General features: G+C 47.7%; 1 protein-coding gene across 1 annotated transcript in view; it reads right to left on the minus strand.

Moving 5' to 3' along the window:
• The window catches only part of LOC123829044 (guanylate cyclase 2G-like), a 47,555-nt gene that overhangs the window by 11,592 nt on the left and 19,412 nt on the right, over window positions 1-16,551 (minus strand). The window contains 8 exon segments of the mRNA XM_045854522.1: window positions 832-893; window positions 896-1,008; window positions 5,041-5,164; window positions 5,167-5,211; window positions 6,652-6,817; window positions 13,485-13,556; window positions 14,076-14,159; window positions 14,897-14,982. Coding sequence (XP_045710478.1) covers window positions 832-893; window positions 896-1,008; window positions 5,041-5,164; window positions 5,167-5,211; window positions 6,652-6,817; window positions 13,485-13,556; window positions 14,076-14,159; window positions 14,897-14,982 — 752 coding nt within the window.

Genomic DNA, 16,551 nt, shown 5'->3' on the forward strand with positions numbered 1-16,551 from the left:
GCTTCACACCACTATCGCAGCCAGTCAAAAATGTAGATTTTAGGACAGGTGATTATTTTCTTTTCACATGACAGACATAAAGGACACTTCTAGATCCTATAGACTCTTATTTCAGAAGGATCTTCAGAGAAATTTAAATTCCTCATCTTTCAGAAGAGGAGACTGAGGCTCGCATGGGAAATGCATTCACCTTGACATTGGGGACCACATTTTCCGGGTAAAATGTCAAGACATACCAACTGACCCAGCACATAGCATTTAAAAATATTCTAGGTGGGGAATGCAGAATGCAGGGCTGTTGTGTTGCGAGTGCAACATTGGGAGTAGACGCACAGGGCTTCCTCGACCGACTCGAGCTCCTTCTAGCACATCTGTGCCTTCCTATGGTCAGTGCGGCAAAAGACGATACAATCGTCCTGGTCTGAAGCAAGTTACTATTGCGAAAATGGGGAGGCATGAAAACTGTAACTCAATACCCTGCTTTAAGGTTGGCGTATGATCCATTATCGCATAGTCCGGTCCAGATTGTATCGTCCTGACCCTGCGGACAGTGGTTTGAAAAAGATTCTGAGGCCGGGTCACAGGTCACCCCAGGAATTGGCCTTGGCGGGTTAGCGATGTCTGGCGTGGACAAAGGAGGGCAACGGAAGTGTGCCCCATTTTCGTGACACTTGTGAAAAAAGGCAGAATTTATCAGTCCACTTTCACCAACACGTAGCACAGTGCTTTGCATGTGGTAGGGACTGAGTGAGCAGATGAGGGAGGGAGTCAGAACCACCCACAGCCAGTTTCCAAATTCTAACGGATAAATAGTTCGGAGGAAACATCTACCGCACACCTAACTCACCCTTCGGGGCTGGCGTCTCGTAGGATTCTCTTGATGGAACCGAACGGGGCCTCTTCTCCAGAGACGCATCCCAGCACGTCCTCACCAGAGCCGCGATCTTCTCACCGCCCTTCTCCTCCAACAGGGAGGGTCGGAGGGGGCCTGGAGCGTGGGGTCTCTGACTCCGCGGATGATTTCTGGAATTCGTGTTGGGTTGAGAGAGGCCAATGTCGGTACTTTGTGCCACTCAGTACACTTCACTTTAAACAGATGTGCTCCTGAATCTGTAAACTGCGTTTCCAAGTAGATTGAACAGATTAGAATTTCAGAGAAGTCTGAGTATTTTACAGTATCCTGAATCCTCCTGAAAAAATGAGGAATCTAAATGAAAATCATGTAAGTAACCCCTGATTAACCCCTTACTAGGGGTAAGTAACCCCTAGTTTTTCATTTTCTTTCTAATAAAACTTTTCTTAAAGTGAAGCATATCTCTGTATAATTTCAGAAGTGTACAAGCTATTTCATATTAGAAATCCCCAAAGTGCTATATACAATGTTGTGTTCTGTAAATGTTACATAAAAGACATTTTAACAAATAATAAATGTTACCTACGTGTCCTTACTATGTCCAACTGTGTAAACATGCTTCATTTTCTCACTGACTTCTACCAAAATGTATTAACTATTCTGCTTAACCAGGTTTCGTAAAGGAAATATTTCAAGAACCATGTACGTATGTTTTGGCATGGAAATACTGTAAGGTGCAACAATATGGATGAATCTCCAATGTGTATTATTAAGTATAAGAAGCTAGTCTGTAAAAGCTAGATCCTGTACAATTCTGTTTACATGATCTCCTGGGAAAGACAAAGTTACGGAGACAGAAAACAGATCGAAGGCGGCCAGGAGTCTGGGGAGGAGAAAGGGTTGAATCCGTGAAGAAGGACCAGAATTGTTCTCAGGGTGATGAAACTATTCTGTATAGTACTGTAATGGTCGATACAGAACACTACCTACTTGCCAAAGCCCATAGAACTTTGCAGCATGAAGAGTGAACCTGAAAGGCTGCTAATTTAAAGAGAATCTGTCAGCTGGGAGACTGGACGGTGCCAAGGCAGCATGCGGACTCACCACACAACAGCCTAACTGCATTACCCACGGGTGACAGAGCCTCACTGGAGGGGGCGCAGGTCGGGGAAGCGCTGACTCAAGAAGCTTCTGACATGACTGGAGAGGGTAAGACTGAAGATGAAAGGAACTGTTCACAATGACTACATTCCTGTTGGTGGGAAGGCGGCTCACGGGGCACAGATCAACAAGGCTTAGAGTGTTGCCCACGCATATCGGATTGAACAAGTCAGTAAATGGATGGAGGGAGCCAGGGCCTCTGCTGCAAAGGGAGGTTGTGGGTAAGCGATGGGGGAGACCAGAGGAAATGAATCGTGTGGTAATGACATTGGAGATGTCAGCATGAGCTCGCGGTCAGCTTAATATGAATACAGCTGGGTAGATATAGGTATACTTGCACATATACATGCAAGTTAGTATACACGTACATCAGAAACCCCTGGCAGGCGGCTTGTTAAAACACAGACTCCAGACCCACCTCCACAGTTTCCACATCGCAAGTTCTAGATCGGGGCCTGAAAATGCGCATTTCTAACAAGTCCCCAGATGATGCAGCTGCTGCTGTGGGTCCAGGGACCACACCGGTGCTTCACCAGCTGGGGCTTTTCGGCACCTCCTGGGAACCTGACATAAATGCAAACACTCAGCTTCCACCCCAGACCTACTGAGTCAGAAACCCTGAGTGTGGGGCCCAGAGTTCTGTTTTAACAAACCAGGCAACACTGATGCCCACCAGCGTCTGAGAGCCTCTGGTCTAGTGTGCATGAAGAGTCATTACTTATTCAGCTCCCAGCACACGGGATGATCTGTAGGGAAGGATGAGAAGTTATAATGGCAGGAGTGTGTTGGTCCATAAAGGAGGCACATGCTGTACTTTTCCTGGTTGCAGTCCTGTGTATACACACGCCCATGTGGCCGGCTCTCATTTAACTTTAGGAGCAGAGGACTACCCTAGGAGGAAGTATCCCTCCTGTCCTCAGCCTTCTTACCCCCACCCCGGCAGGGACAGGGGGAGGGCAGCTGAGCTGAGCACGGTAGGCGGGCTCCCCCTGGGCTCAGCCTGGGAAGACCTGTGCAGCTGCTTGTTTCCCAAGTCAGATGCACCTGGATCTTGGATTAACCTTTTTGGATTAGTCTCCCCTCTGCTTCATTTTGCCATAAATTAGAAGCTGGAATCTCCTTCCGAAGCAACTGCATACATTCAGAAAGCCTCCTGACTTGAGAAAGGCTCCCAGGAATGCATGGTGATCTAAAGATGCGACTTGAGTGAGGCCATTGGGGATGGACTGCAGACGGCAGGCAAGGAGGAAAAAAGGAAAAACAAATCAGAGAGGAAGCTGGGCTTGGTGTCCACAGAAACTCACACGTGCGGGTGTGCGCACACACACACACACACATGCACGTCCCTATCGTCCCCCCCAAGACAGCGTTCTGGGCCTGGGTGGCAGGTTGGCATCACCTGGGGGCTTTAACACCCTGCTTCCCGGGCAGGCGCCAGAGCCCCTGGGGCAGAGAGCCGGGCACCAGTAGTCACCCAGGCTCCCCGTGTAATTCCAATGTGCAGCCAGGGTGCAAAATAACAACAGTTCCAAGGGGTTACATTTTTCCAATCTTGATCAAATTTCCTCCGTTTCCTACCAATTTTACCCTTAATTTCTCTGGTGGAATGTGTTGAGATAACCTACCCACCCCCCCCCCAACAAAAAAGCCTGAATATACCCTTTGTGTACAACTGGGCAGTATTTACCAAAAAAAAATTAAATATGTTTTAAATGCATTTATTTATTCACACTCATGGACAGACATCTATCCTGAAGAAACATTCACATATGTCCACAAAGGTTCAAGGATGCTCATCGCAGCAATTTGTAACAGCAAAAAAATGGCTAAGAACTGAGATGTGTATCAATCAACAATATATGGCACATCCCTACGATGAAAAATTGTGTAGTCTTTAAGAAAGAATGAGGCAAATTTGCATATGCAAATATAAGGCAAGAGATACTCGGGCAGAGGGAACAGCATGTGCAAAGGCTCTTGGGCGAAAGTACGTCAGGCACGCGGAGGCCCAGGAGCTCGGCTGGTGCGATTGAAAGGAAAAGCGTGGGAGGGAGGTGGACTTAGGAAGGGGTAGTGGGCTGAATGGTGGTCCCCAAAGACACCTGGCCGTGTTCTAAGCCCCAGAACCTGGGACTGCGACCTTATTTGAGAAAAAAAAATAGATCTTTGCAAATATAATTGTCTTGGATTGAGGAGATCATCTTGGATTATCCAGGGGGACCCTAATCCGATGGCAAGTGTCCTTATAGGGGGCAGGCAGCAGAGAGAGACTTCGAGGAGGGGTCCATGTGGAGACGGGGGCAGACTGGAGCCAAGTGGCCTCCAGCCCACGAAGGCAGGTGGCCACCAAACACTGGAAGGAGCAAGGATGGATCGACCCTTGAGCTTCCAGAGGAAGCACAACCCTGCTGAACCTTGAGTTTGGATGTCTAGCCTCTGGAACAATGAGAGAATAAATTTCTGTGTCTCAAGCCAGGCTGTAAGCTTGTGGGAATTTATTATGGTGGCCCTGGGACACAAACGTAGGTCACCCAGGCTGGCTTAGAGGCGTCTGGCGGTCGTGCAGGCCATTGTCGGGGCTTAGTGTTCACTCTGCAGAGGGGAAGCCAGGGAAGGATATTGTGTGGAGCAGCAGCACAATGTTACACATTTTTTAAGTAATTCTGAGTTCCTTGATTTTCAAAATCAAATTGCAATTGTTTTCTAATTCTTGTAAAAAATGAGCCCTGGCTGGCGTAGCTCAGTGGATTGAGCTCGGACTGTGAACCAAAGTGTCGCAGGTTCGATTCCCAGTCACACATGCCTGGGTTGTAGGCCATGACTCCTAGCAACCGCATATTGATGTTTCTCTCTTTCTCTCTCTATCTCCGTCCCTTCACTCTCTAAAAATAAAGAAATAAATAAAATCTTTAAAAAATGAATTAAAAAATAAGTGCAATAAAGTGTAAATTAATACACATCTAATAAAACAATCAATAAAACAAGCCTTTACAAACTAACCCTGACAACCAAAGCCTGCCCAGCACACGCTCCCCGCCTCACCATCCGGTGTCTCATCAAGGTCATCGAAAGGCCAGCGGTCATGCTGGTGAATCAGCTCCCTCATCAGAATGGCAAAGCTGTAAACGTCTCCCTTGGGGGTGCCCGACCGGGCGCCTCTGGGGGCCGCAGCAGCTCTGGGGCGGCCCAATAGAGCTCTGCAAAGCAGCGAGACGATGGCCTGCAGTGAGGGGGCTTCCGGGAAGAACCAGAAAGCCACCCTGAAAGCATCTAGCCCCTGAGAAGTCAGCCCCCAGGGAGCCTGACTTCAAGGGCGACGAGGGGTCCGAGTGTGTGACTACAGAGAAAATAACCAGGAAGAACGGGCACTACCAGGTTAACAGGCTAACAGGTTAACTCATGGCTCTGCAGTGACAGGTGTTTTTCTTGTTCTTTTCTGTTTCTGAATTGCTTACATGACATAAAATGAGTCAGTTTAAAATGAACAATTTAGTGGCATTTGGTACATTCACGATGCTGTGTAACCACCACCTCTATCCAGTTCCGAAACATCTCCATCACCCGAAGTAAAACCCCGTGCCCATGAAGCAGTTTCTCCCTCCTCCTCCTCTCTATCCCCAGTCCCTGAAAACCACCAGTCTCCAGATTTACCTATTCTGAATATTTTACGCACTTACCTTTATTTGCAATGAGGTGTATAGGTTTATATTTTATAGGTTATAATTATTAAAACAAAATATATCAGAAGATGGAGAAGTAGGACCTGGCAGGTCTTTGAATTGCCCCATGTCTTCCTCTGGAGGACACATCCTACCCCCTGTTACAGAACCTCCCACACACGCTCAGCAGAGCTGCTGGCCACGTGCTGCTCCAGGGAGAGGGGGTCGGCCACGTGCTGCTCCAGGGAGAGGGGGTCGGCCACGTGCTGCTCCAGGGAGAGGGGGTCGGCCACGTGCTGCTCCAGGGAGAGGGGGTCAGCGCTGAGGGCTCTGGGCTCAACAGGGCCTGGTCACGTGCGGGGTGAGACTCAAGAGCACTCAGCTAACTCTGGACATGCAGGAAGAGTGCCCGAGCCTCAGCCGCTCTCATGAGAAGGAGGGGTGGACTCCGACGGTGGGTCTTACCAGAACCACCTGGGAGCTCTTAAAAACACTACGATGCCCAGGCCCCACCTTCTGACGCAGTGGATGTTGGGTGGGACCCAGTCCCTAAGTATTTTTTTTTTTAATTGTTCAAGTACAGTTGTCTGCCCTACATATTTTTAAAAGCTTCCCAAGTGATACGGAAACACAGAGAGAACAGAGAACTGCTAAACTCTTCATCCTCAAAGTGCGTGGCGGATCGTCACTCCACGCTGAGAGGGCAGGAAGATGTGATGGGACAGAGAGGACTACAGACAAGGACAGCGGCTCGTTTCAGGTCGCCCAGCTGAGCTGGGACCACGGCTAGTTCTCCCAACTCAGACATCACCCCAGCGGCCCCTGCCATCTGTTCTCGTCGCCCTGGGCGAGCAGAGCAGCCCCACGCCGCCGGCTCCAAAGGAAGGTGCCCACGAGCGTCAGGAGGCGGAAGTGGGGCAAGGAGCCTCCTTACCACTCTGTCCATAGCTAGTGGGTCCAAGACCTGCCCGTGGTTACCTGAGTGGTCCGCCGTTTTCTCATAGGTTCCATATGTCTGGCCATACTTGAGCTCCCACAGCCCAAACCCCGACAGCTTCACCTGCATCCGACCGTCCACCAGGCAGCTGGAAGGCTTCAGGTTTCCATGGGACCTCAGTGGGCTCCTATGAAGGAACAGCATGCCCTGGGAGGGTGCAGACGAGCAAGTGAATCAGAGCAGGTGCCGGTGGACACCAGGGGAAGCGGAGACGGGCGGAAAGGAACACAGACGCACAGACCCAGGGTGGGCGGTGTAGCTACTCTGTTCATTTGTCCAAGAATCACTGGCACAGCCCCTCCCCTAAGAAGTCAACCAGGTCACAGACGCTCAAAGAGAAGAAAACAATGTCTAGTCCCTCACTGTGGAACCATGAAGGCAAGACCATCTTCAAACAAATACAGCCTAGTGGCCAGGCTCCTGAGTTCAAATCCCAGCTCTACCACTCAGGAGAGGGCATGTTACCTTATCTCAGTCAGCCTCAGTCTTCTTGTTAAAATGGCAATGGCAATGAACCCTACTCCACAGGGCGGCTGTGGAAATTAGATGTGATAAAGCACATGAGACAGCAGACATGGAGCATGACACAAAGTAAATATCCACTTCAATGATAATGAAATGTGTGTAAATACGATAAAGAATATGTAACTAATTGGAAATGCTTACCAAGGGAAGTGAGTCAGAAAGGCAATGATATAGTAGCCAAGACCTGGAAACAACCTGGGTGTCCCTCAGTGAATGACGGGATAAAGAAGATGTGGCCCGTGTATATAACGGGATACTACTCAGCCATAGAACATGAAATATGCCATTTGTGAGAACACGGATGGATCTTGAGAGTATCACATTAAGTGAAATAAGTCAGACAGAGAAGGACAAGACCCAGGTGCTCCCGCTCGTATGTGGGATGTAAAATAGAAAGCAACGAATGAACGAACAAACTCACAGACACCGACACCAGTACGTATGACGGTGACCAGAGGGAAAGGAGGCGGGGGTAAGACAAAGAGGGTAAAGGGGGTCGAATACATGGGGACGGAGGGAGACCGGACTTTGGGTAGTGAACCCCCAATGCAGTATACAGACGATGTGTTATAAAACTGCACATCTGAAACTTACATAGTGTTATTAAACGGCGTCACCCCCAAAAACTTAATTTTTAAACAGAAAGGCAGTGATAGTTCTCCCTCAGCAAGGGGGGGGTGGAGTGCGGAGGCAGTGGGGGGGGTCTTCCCATGGGCGGAGAAGGGTTGGAAGAAAAGCCTGGAGGAAAAGCCTGGAGTCGGGGAGGGAAACCATGGCTTGGGAAGGCCGGGGAGACAGAGAGATCAGGTTGGAAAATGAGAACTGTCGTGTCTGAAACACGAGCCAGGAGGCGGACGTTTGCATTTCCCTGGTGTTTCCAAGGGCGGACCTGGGAGTGGGGACGCAGAGGCTAAGGGAAAATGACCAACTGCAGTTCAGAAGCCAACCCCAACTGCTGGGAGATAGAGGGAGATAGAGGGTTTTCATTTCCTTACCTTCCTCAACGGCCTGATGAGAAAGCCAGTTTCTAGGACTCACAATACTGACATCAAGTCCCTCTACATCTTTAATCTGAATCTCTGAATCATTTATTTTCAGAGTATTTTGTTTGGGAACTAGCAGAGGACCGACAGCCTCAGCACGTCACAGGTACAGGGCTGTCGCAGAGCCGATGAACCTGCGTCAGCCCAGGGCACCTCCTCACACCTGCCTCAGCCTAGAGGTTTCGGAGGAACAGTGAAATGACAGTGCCCTTTCTCAAGGCTTTTACCAGGTCTGTTTTGTTGTTGTTGTTGTTTTGTATTGTTTTGTTTTAGGTTTAGAGTGCTAACCATATGCCAGGTAGCATCCTAAGTCCCTTACTTCACCTAGCTCATGTAACCCCTAGGGACTCTCGCAGGCGGGCGATCCTCTCGTCAACCTCATTTTACGGATGGGAAAAGGGAGAAATGACCTTGGCCCAGGTCACACAGCCAGCCGGCAGTGGAGCTGGACTGGGCATTCTGCAGTGTGACTCCCAAGTCCAGGCCCCTGACCAACTGCTCCTTTGCTGATTAAAAAAAAAAAGCCTATGGAGGGTAGAGAGTGAGAAGTGATTACTTCATTTTAGCCACAAGGCTCCATGGACATCCAGAGTGCAATGTGGATTTGTGATGAGCAGACAGGTAACCCTAAGCCTTTCTTTGGAGATACTCTGAAATGTGCACGGAAGTCCTGGGAACAGTGTACCTTATACATCACATCCCACTTAGCCTTTTCTGAGTAGGTTAATATTCTCCTCCTTTGTTTCATAATGAGGAAACTTAGGGTCTTAAACGGCTCCCAAGGAGTGGGGACAGAGCTGGGATACGAACCCAGACTGGGCTGCCTGCGAAGCCCAGCTTCTTCGAAACCACTGGATTTTGCCATGTCCAGCACCCTGGGTGATTGTAGAGGAAGAGGAGGCTGGGTCAAAGGGCATCTGATTCTCCTAACAGCCTTATGCAAGAACAGCCAGGTTCAAATGAATCTCAAGCCCAGCGGAGAAGGGGGAAGGTCGCCCATGGGCGTGGCCACGAGGAAGCACTGGCCGTCCATGTTCCAGCAAGGAGGAAGGTGTGGAGGGCTCCCGAATGGACTGCTGCACCCAGAGACGGGGTCCTTGGGCCTCCTGGGCACCAGCTCAGGGACTCGCCTCTTCCTCAGTGATGATGCCAGGCTGAGTCACAGGCTGGGCAGGAGCCCTCAGCCAATACTGCCTTAGAAATACAGGCGAATGCAGAAAGCAATAAGGAAACTTATAGGACAGAGAACACACTGACGTTGCCCTTACCCCCCAAATCAAGAGGCTGCATTCCTTCATCGGCGTGGCTTGTTTTTGTGAGAAAATATAGGTGAATCACATTTGGGACACGCAACCCGCTCAGCTGGACCTGGAAGGGCCTAGCTAGAGTTCTCCGGAGCTCCTCCAGGCACTCACTGTCCAGGTCGGGGCTTGAAATCTGGGGAGCCCTGTGTCCCATCCAGAGTTCTCGCAGACCTCACAGAGACCTCGCCATGCACCAGGACTGCCCCTGACACCCACGACTGTCCCTTGCCTCACTACTGCCAGGCCAACCCCGGGCATGAGACATTTTACATTCCGGTCGCCACCGATCCCCCCTGACGTCAGGGATATTAGTAGAGCTCTTTCCACAGGGCATAAACCACCTGTTGGGCATACTCAGAATCCTAGGTCTGTAGTCCTCTCCGGGAGACAGCACATACCTCTCTGGTGTGGTGGTTGTTCTTCCAGCTTGACAGAAATGCATGAGTGCATGCACATTGTCGGAGAACAAACTGAACGATGAGAGGTGCACGATTTATGTGCCAGGTGTTATGCGTTTGGTGATTCTGTCACCTACCTGCCCGCTAGTTACATTTATTTTCCTGTTGGAAAGTTGGGGGCAGGGGGTCCAGGGCTCCTGTCTCTGGGTCCCACGTCTGTGCTCTCTGGTAGTTGATGGGGAGGAAATGCAGCCCAGCCCAGCTCTACAGACAGACGGACTGCAAGCCCCATCTGCCTCCCACCAGCTGGGCAGGTTACGTTACCCAGCTCAGTCTCACACTTTCCCTATGAGAGGGAGTGAATATTATATTAATATTGGAGTTGATGAATTAATAAGTTCATTGTGAATTACTCAGAGCACCGTCCACTTGAAATATAATACAAACCACTGGTACAATTTTAACTTTCTCATTAAACAGGTAGAATTATGCTCAATAACATAGCTTATTTAACCCAATGTATTAACATATTATCATTTAACATGTAACCAACATAAAAATATTATATAATTTATTTTTTTTCCTAAGTCTTTGAAATCTGGCATCTATTTTATACATAGAGCACATCTCATTTGGATGAGTCACATTGCCAGGGTTCAATGGTCACATGGGGCTGGTGGCTGCTATATCCGGACAGTGCAGGCTTATCCCACAGGGATAAGATAAGAAAGTGCATGTTTTTTAGTACTAGTAATGGAGTTATCTGTGGCAACAGTAACAGTACTCGCCCTACCAATGCTGACAACATTCAGTGGATGCCTTTAATGAAGTAGGCGTGGTTCTAACCATTTTACGTACTTTCATCCTCACAATGCTGTGAGGTAGGTACTCCTGTTACCTGTATTTTATTCACAGGGACACCAAAGCTCAGGGTGGTTAAGGTCACCTGGTCAGTAAGTAGCAGAGCCAGGCTAAAACCCCCTAGACAACTTCTATGTCAACTGCCCTTCTTCCTCTTAATCCATCAAGACTCCTCTTCCTTGGAAATGGAGACCCATCTCTCACTTAAGACTATTATATCTCCAAAGCTCCTTCCCCAGATGGCTGGTCTCCTTGGGGACAGAACAAGGAGCCTTACTCCTCTGAGCCCTCCTTGACCAGAATCACGTTTGACCAAAATCAGGTGTTCAATCAATACACTTCCATTATTTTGAAAAGTCTGTGGCATCTCGGCATCTCTCTGATACCTGGTGTGGAGGAGGTTCCGGTCAAATGGGCCCCAGGAGAGAAGCTGTTCTTATGGTTGGTCTGTGGTGGCCAGAGGCACAATCTGACCCCAGGGCTCGGCCCAGTGCCTGGCTTCCTGTCAAAGTCACCCATGGTAAAGCTCTAAGAAATCACCTGAAGTCCCCTTTCAAGGAATGCTGGCACAGTAATGGGTCTTGAAGGGCCTCAACGTGCCTTAGCCTAGCTCACTGTGACTTCCTTACACAGTTCCATCGTGTGCATGCTTCATTTCAAGAAAAAGTGATCCTTCCAAAACAAGGTTCCAAGTTGTCGTTCTGGCATAGAGTAAGGGACAGACTCAGTGACCTAGAGTAGCTGACGTCACTCAGGAGATTCCCCCCTTTTTCTTTTTTTTTCTTTTTTTTAAGATTTTATTTATTTTAATTTTTAGAGAGGGAGGGGAAGGAGAAAGAGAGAGAGAGAGAGAGAGAAACATCAATGTGCGGTTGCTGGGGGCTGTGGCCTGCAACCCAGGCATGTGCCCTTACTGGGAATCAAACCTGCGACACTGGTTCGCAGCCCGCACTCAATCCACTGAGCTACGCCAGACAGGGCTGAGATTTCCCCCCTTTAATTATCATTCTCACCCACCCCAGCATTACTCCAGAGAAACTTTTGGCTTAATGCTTCTTAATAGACAAATGCCCAAACTGAAAAGGCTAAATCTATTGGGCATTCCCACCTTGGGGAGAATTCACTAGCTTTCTCTTCACATCCAATAGAAATGATGTCTGCTCTTTTCAATGGGGCAAGAGACAGATCGTTGGAAGTCTGGAGTACTTCCCTGGGCTTGCAGGGCAGGGAAGGGAGGGAGATCAGAGCAGAGTAGGAGAGGATGCCACGTCACAGTCTATTTCAGAACTGTGCCACTGCCACTTCAATCATTTTATATGTCCATTTCCTGACAATTTTTTTTCTCTAGCTAGATTTTAAGCCATTTAAACTTAGAAACAAGTCCTTGTCTTTCTGCCAAAGTGCCCAGAGTAAGATAAATCATTAACAGATGCTCAGTGGAGTTTACCGAAATAACAGTATTGGCTCAGTGTCATCCAAAGAGACCCAATCACAAGACGGTTTCTGTCTAAATTACTTCCCCTTAAGGCCTAGGAAGTCAAAGTCTCACAAGGCCGTCAAGACTCAGCTTCTTAGAAATGAAGAGCAATTAAGTCTTCAAGAAAGACCAGCCTTTAGATATCAACAGGCCAACATCATCCATTCACCTACACGGAGGCTGAGGTCCACAGAGGAGACCGAAAGTCAAAGTCACTCAGTGAGTCACTGGCCCTATACTCCCAAAGGGCAGAGCTTCTGTTTCACCTTTGCATCCCTCCCAACACGCAGGCTGGGTCTTGCCCACAGGAGTCTACTGGTTGATGAATGGACTGTTGATTGACAGATGGTACCAGCCCTGATTGTTGTCACACTGAGGGGCTTCCTCACCAGAACCCAACCCAAGGACTGGCCCTCCCTGCTATGGTGAAAACAGATGCAGTGAGTTTAGAAAGGTCAGCTGCATTTTAGCCCAGGTTGAAGAGATCAGCCTCAGGTCCACACGGACATGGCCCTACTGACTTACCTCCCACCTGTGAAATGGGGCTAACAATAGATCTACCTTATATGTTGTTGTGAAAATTGAGTAAATTAATATATAGAGGTACTGGAAAGTCTTGGGGCCAAAGTAAATATATTTTAGCTATTACTATTATTACTATCCACTTTTTAAACTGCCACCACAGGCCTCTTTGCCCAAAGCAAAGATTCTGCCTGCTTATTTAAATCTGCAGCGCTATATTGCTGTGTGACAGCCTTGCTGGTACTGTGGCTCTGATCCCCACTTTCTGGGAAAGGAACAAAGGACCCGGGAAAAAGAAGGAGTATTCGGAATCCTCTCTCCAGTTGCTTTATGGTCTAGTAATTAGATTTTCTTTTGAGTACAAACCTCTGTTCTGAAATGGAAATACCATGATTTCCTGATTGGGTAAACCTAGCCTCCCTTCCAACAAATGATACAAAATACTTTACTCTGTTGATATTTACCTAAGATCAAGGGGAGAGAAAAGAATGGAAAATCTGACTGAAGTGGTATATATTTTTTTTTGAAGTGGTAGATTGTAGTAGTGGGATCACTTTGTTCAAAGAAGAGATCTGAGAAGGACCAGAATTTTCGGGAAAATTCTGGCTTGATTTAATACACAACACAAAACAATTCAAAAACACTATGGTGTTTGTTCTTTAAAATAGTTTATGTCATACTCACATTGACTATGTCCTATGCAAATGAGAGCTTGAATATCCAATCCATTTCAGTATCAGAATTTCGCAAAACATCCTGAAAAGCACAGTTATTGAAAACAGCACCAGTGATTCAACCTGAAGCACAGTGAGCGCCATATGTTCAACGGCTTTGGTTCTGAAACACTGGATGGTTTTGATCAGAATGAATACAACCCAAGACAGAGATGAAAAAATTTTAGGAAATATCGTAATCTGACTCAATGTTGAGGAAGTTACAGTCTTGAGATTTACAAACACATCCTTGTTCCTGACATAAAGTGGATGGTCACCTACCATGGGCAGGGTGGGCCCAGCAATGCAGTTTAGGGAGGGGTAGCTGTGACCGCTAAGGAGCTGAAACCAAGCTCAGCCGCTTTCCATCCAGAACAAAGGAAACCGGACACTCAGCCACTCCACTGCTAATCTGATCCCCTGCAGGCAACCCAACAGGACAATTCAGGTCTTGCCATTAGACCAGAGGAACTGTTCTCGGACCAAGGGGCAAAAGCGTTGATAAGGCTCTTCACCAGCTGCAGCTAATCAAACCTAAGGTAAGATTTGCTATTTTACTTACCTTAAGACTTCCTTTTTTGCAATACTGAGTGACAATGCAAACACCAAAGAAGGGAACAATGTTTTCATGCCTCAATTCATACACCTGAAAATAATAACGGTAATAACAGCATAAGATTATAGTATGTCTTCTGTGCTAGGGACTATACTATGTGCTTTATAGACTTTCAGTTAATTCTCCCAAAGACCCTGTGAGGTAAGAACTTTAACTGCTCCCATTTTACAGATGAGGAAACTGATGTCCAAAAGCTAAAGTAACATGTTGAAGATCTTACCACTTGTTAATGGCAGAACGGGAAGCAAATCCAGACAGTCAGCCTCTGGCATATAAACAAGAGGAAGGTCAAAGTCTGACCTTAGCTACAGGGATTAATTAAAATCACGTCATAGTAAATAGAACCAGCCCTGCCTCCTGGTGTTTATAGCCTCAACGCCACTGTGTGGGCCATAACAGATCACAGATTCGGAGCAAGAAGTCAGACCCCATGAACCTGACTTCCTCTGAGGACCAGGTTTAAGGGAGGTGAGCAGCCATCACAGATAGGAAGACTAAAGATGCAGAATTAAGGCCAAGAAGAATTAAGGGAAATGAGCAAGGTTAGGAGGTATCCCAGGCCTCAGGTGCCAGAGTCAGGCCAAAAAGTCTGAGTTCTAAAGCTGGGGCTGTGGTGGGGCTACGGATGGTGAACCAAGTTAAGAGAAGCTGCTTTCCACCCATGCTCCTGTGGACTGGGGCCCTCCCAGGCCAGGTGGGAATGGGGAGCTGGCAATGAGGGCCAAAGAACGGTGATGCTTTGTCTCCTCCCAGGGCAGGGACCCCACCAGCTGGATTTCCTGCAGCACAGATGGCTTCCGGATCCAGGCTTCTGCTTGGTCACCAACATAGCAGATGGCCACATGGTTTCCCTAGAACCAGAGACAAAGTGAAACGTTCTTAACCCAAGGTGATCCAGAAAAAGCTCTATTCAGAAAGAGCTAGGAAGGGGAGCAGGAGGACAGGGAAGAAGTCGGCCTATGAAAAGGATCATCAAGCTCCTCACTGCCCAAATCAGCCCTAGGATGGCACTGTGCTACCCTGGGCACTGAGCTAGGTGCTCAACACATAAGGTGCAATTTAACAGACATCACAGTCCTGCAAGGTGGGAATGATTGGCCCATTCCCGGATGGGATCACTGAGGCTAGGTAACTTGTCCAAGGTCACAAATTTGTGGGCAGTACAGCCAGAACTGGAACGTCCCATCATCATTCAGAGGAATTTGGAGTTAAGGTCATAAAAGTAAGTCTGGAGTCAGATACCTGGTCCAAAAACCATTCCTCCCACTTACTACCAACATAACCTTGAACAAGGGATTTAACCTCTCCCAGCCTCCATATCCTCATCTGTACAATGGAGATTAAAAATAATACTGATCCCATAGTATTATTACAAGGATTAAATCTTAAAATATGTTAACACTTGTTAACTAAATGCCTGACGCATAGCAAGTTTTCAGTAAATGGCATATCTTATTGTTATTACCTATTGAGTCTGCTTTTAGAGAGTCACTTAATCAATCACCACAAAAATACACCATAAGCTGGAACGACCTGGGTAGAAGAAGAGATAGCATCTGGACACAAGAGAAGGTAAGGCTCAGTGTGAATTAAGTGTGCCACTTTTACCATGGGCACACTTTTGCTATGGGATTAGCAAGATCTGCCACTTTTACTATGGGATTAATTGCAAAGAACTCAGGACTGTGATGGGAGTTCCAAGGGGGAAAGGATCCCTGTGGGATGAAGGAAAGGCTCCTTGGAAGAGGTGATGCTTAAGCTGAACCTCGAAGGATAAGAAGGTGCCAGTTGGGGTGGGGGAGGGGGCAGCAGGTGTGGTATTGCCTGACAGTGAAACATACAAGGCATAATCAACAAGACCAACTGGATGAGTACAGGATGGTGGTCAAGAAGAAAAGAAAAAAGGTTCTGAAAGTAGACTGGGGCTAGGCAGCAGAGAGCCTTGGGCCCCTTGTTGAAGGGTTTAGAAGCTTTCATACAGTCAACAGATATGGGGAACCCAGTGATGCATTTCAGGGAGAGGAGGGGAAACATTTCACGAAGATTAACCAATAATGGCATGCCACAGATCGCTGGCTTCCATCTCTAAATGGCTAGTGGACTGTGATGTATCAATAGTTTGATATGAATGGAGGCCCTCTGGGTTCTATGGGTGACAATATCCAAGGAGGTTTTTTTGTCATTTGAAAACTCAAGCAAACATGTAGAAAAATAGGTTTAGTTGCCTAGGAAATGATTTGGCTCCAATCTTTGCTAAACCCAATTTAAAGCAAGAACAAGTCTTCCCTCGCTTGGAGCTTTCTGCCCTTACTCTCTGGGATTTCCATTTCAAAGAATCGATAGAGATTTTTTTTTTCTTTACAAAATTTTCCTCCGGGGGACTTGACCTTCTTGCTAAACACAGACAGCCACCACAGCTGAG

Source organism: Phyllostomus hastatus, unplaced genomic scaffold (genome assembly GCF_019186645.2).
Source record: "Phyllostomus hastatus isolate PE091 unplaced genomic scaffold, TTU_PhHast_1.1 phas_scaffold_1066, whole genome shotgun sequence".
In the NCBI taxonomy this organism is placed as follows: domain Eukaryota; kingdom Metazoa; phylum Chordata; class Mammalia; order Chiroptera; family Phyllostomidae; genus Phyllostomus; species Phyllostomus hastatus.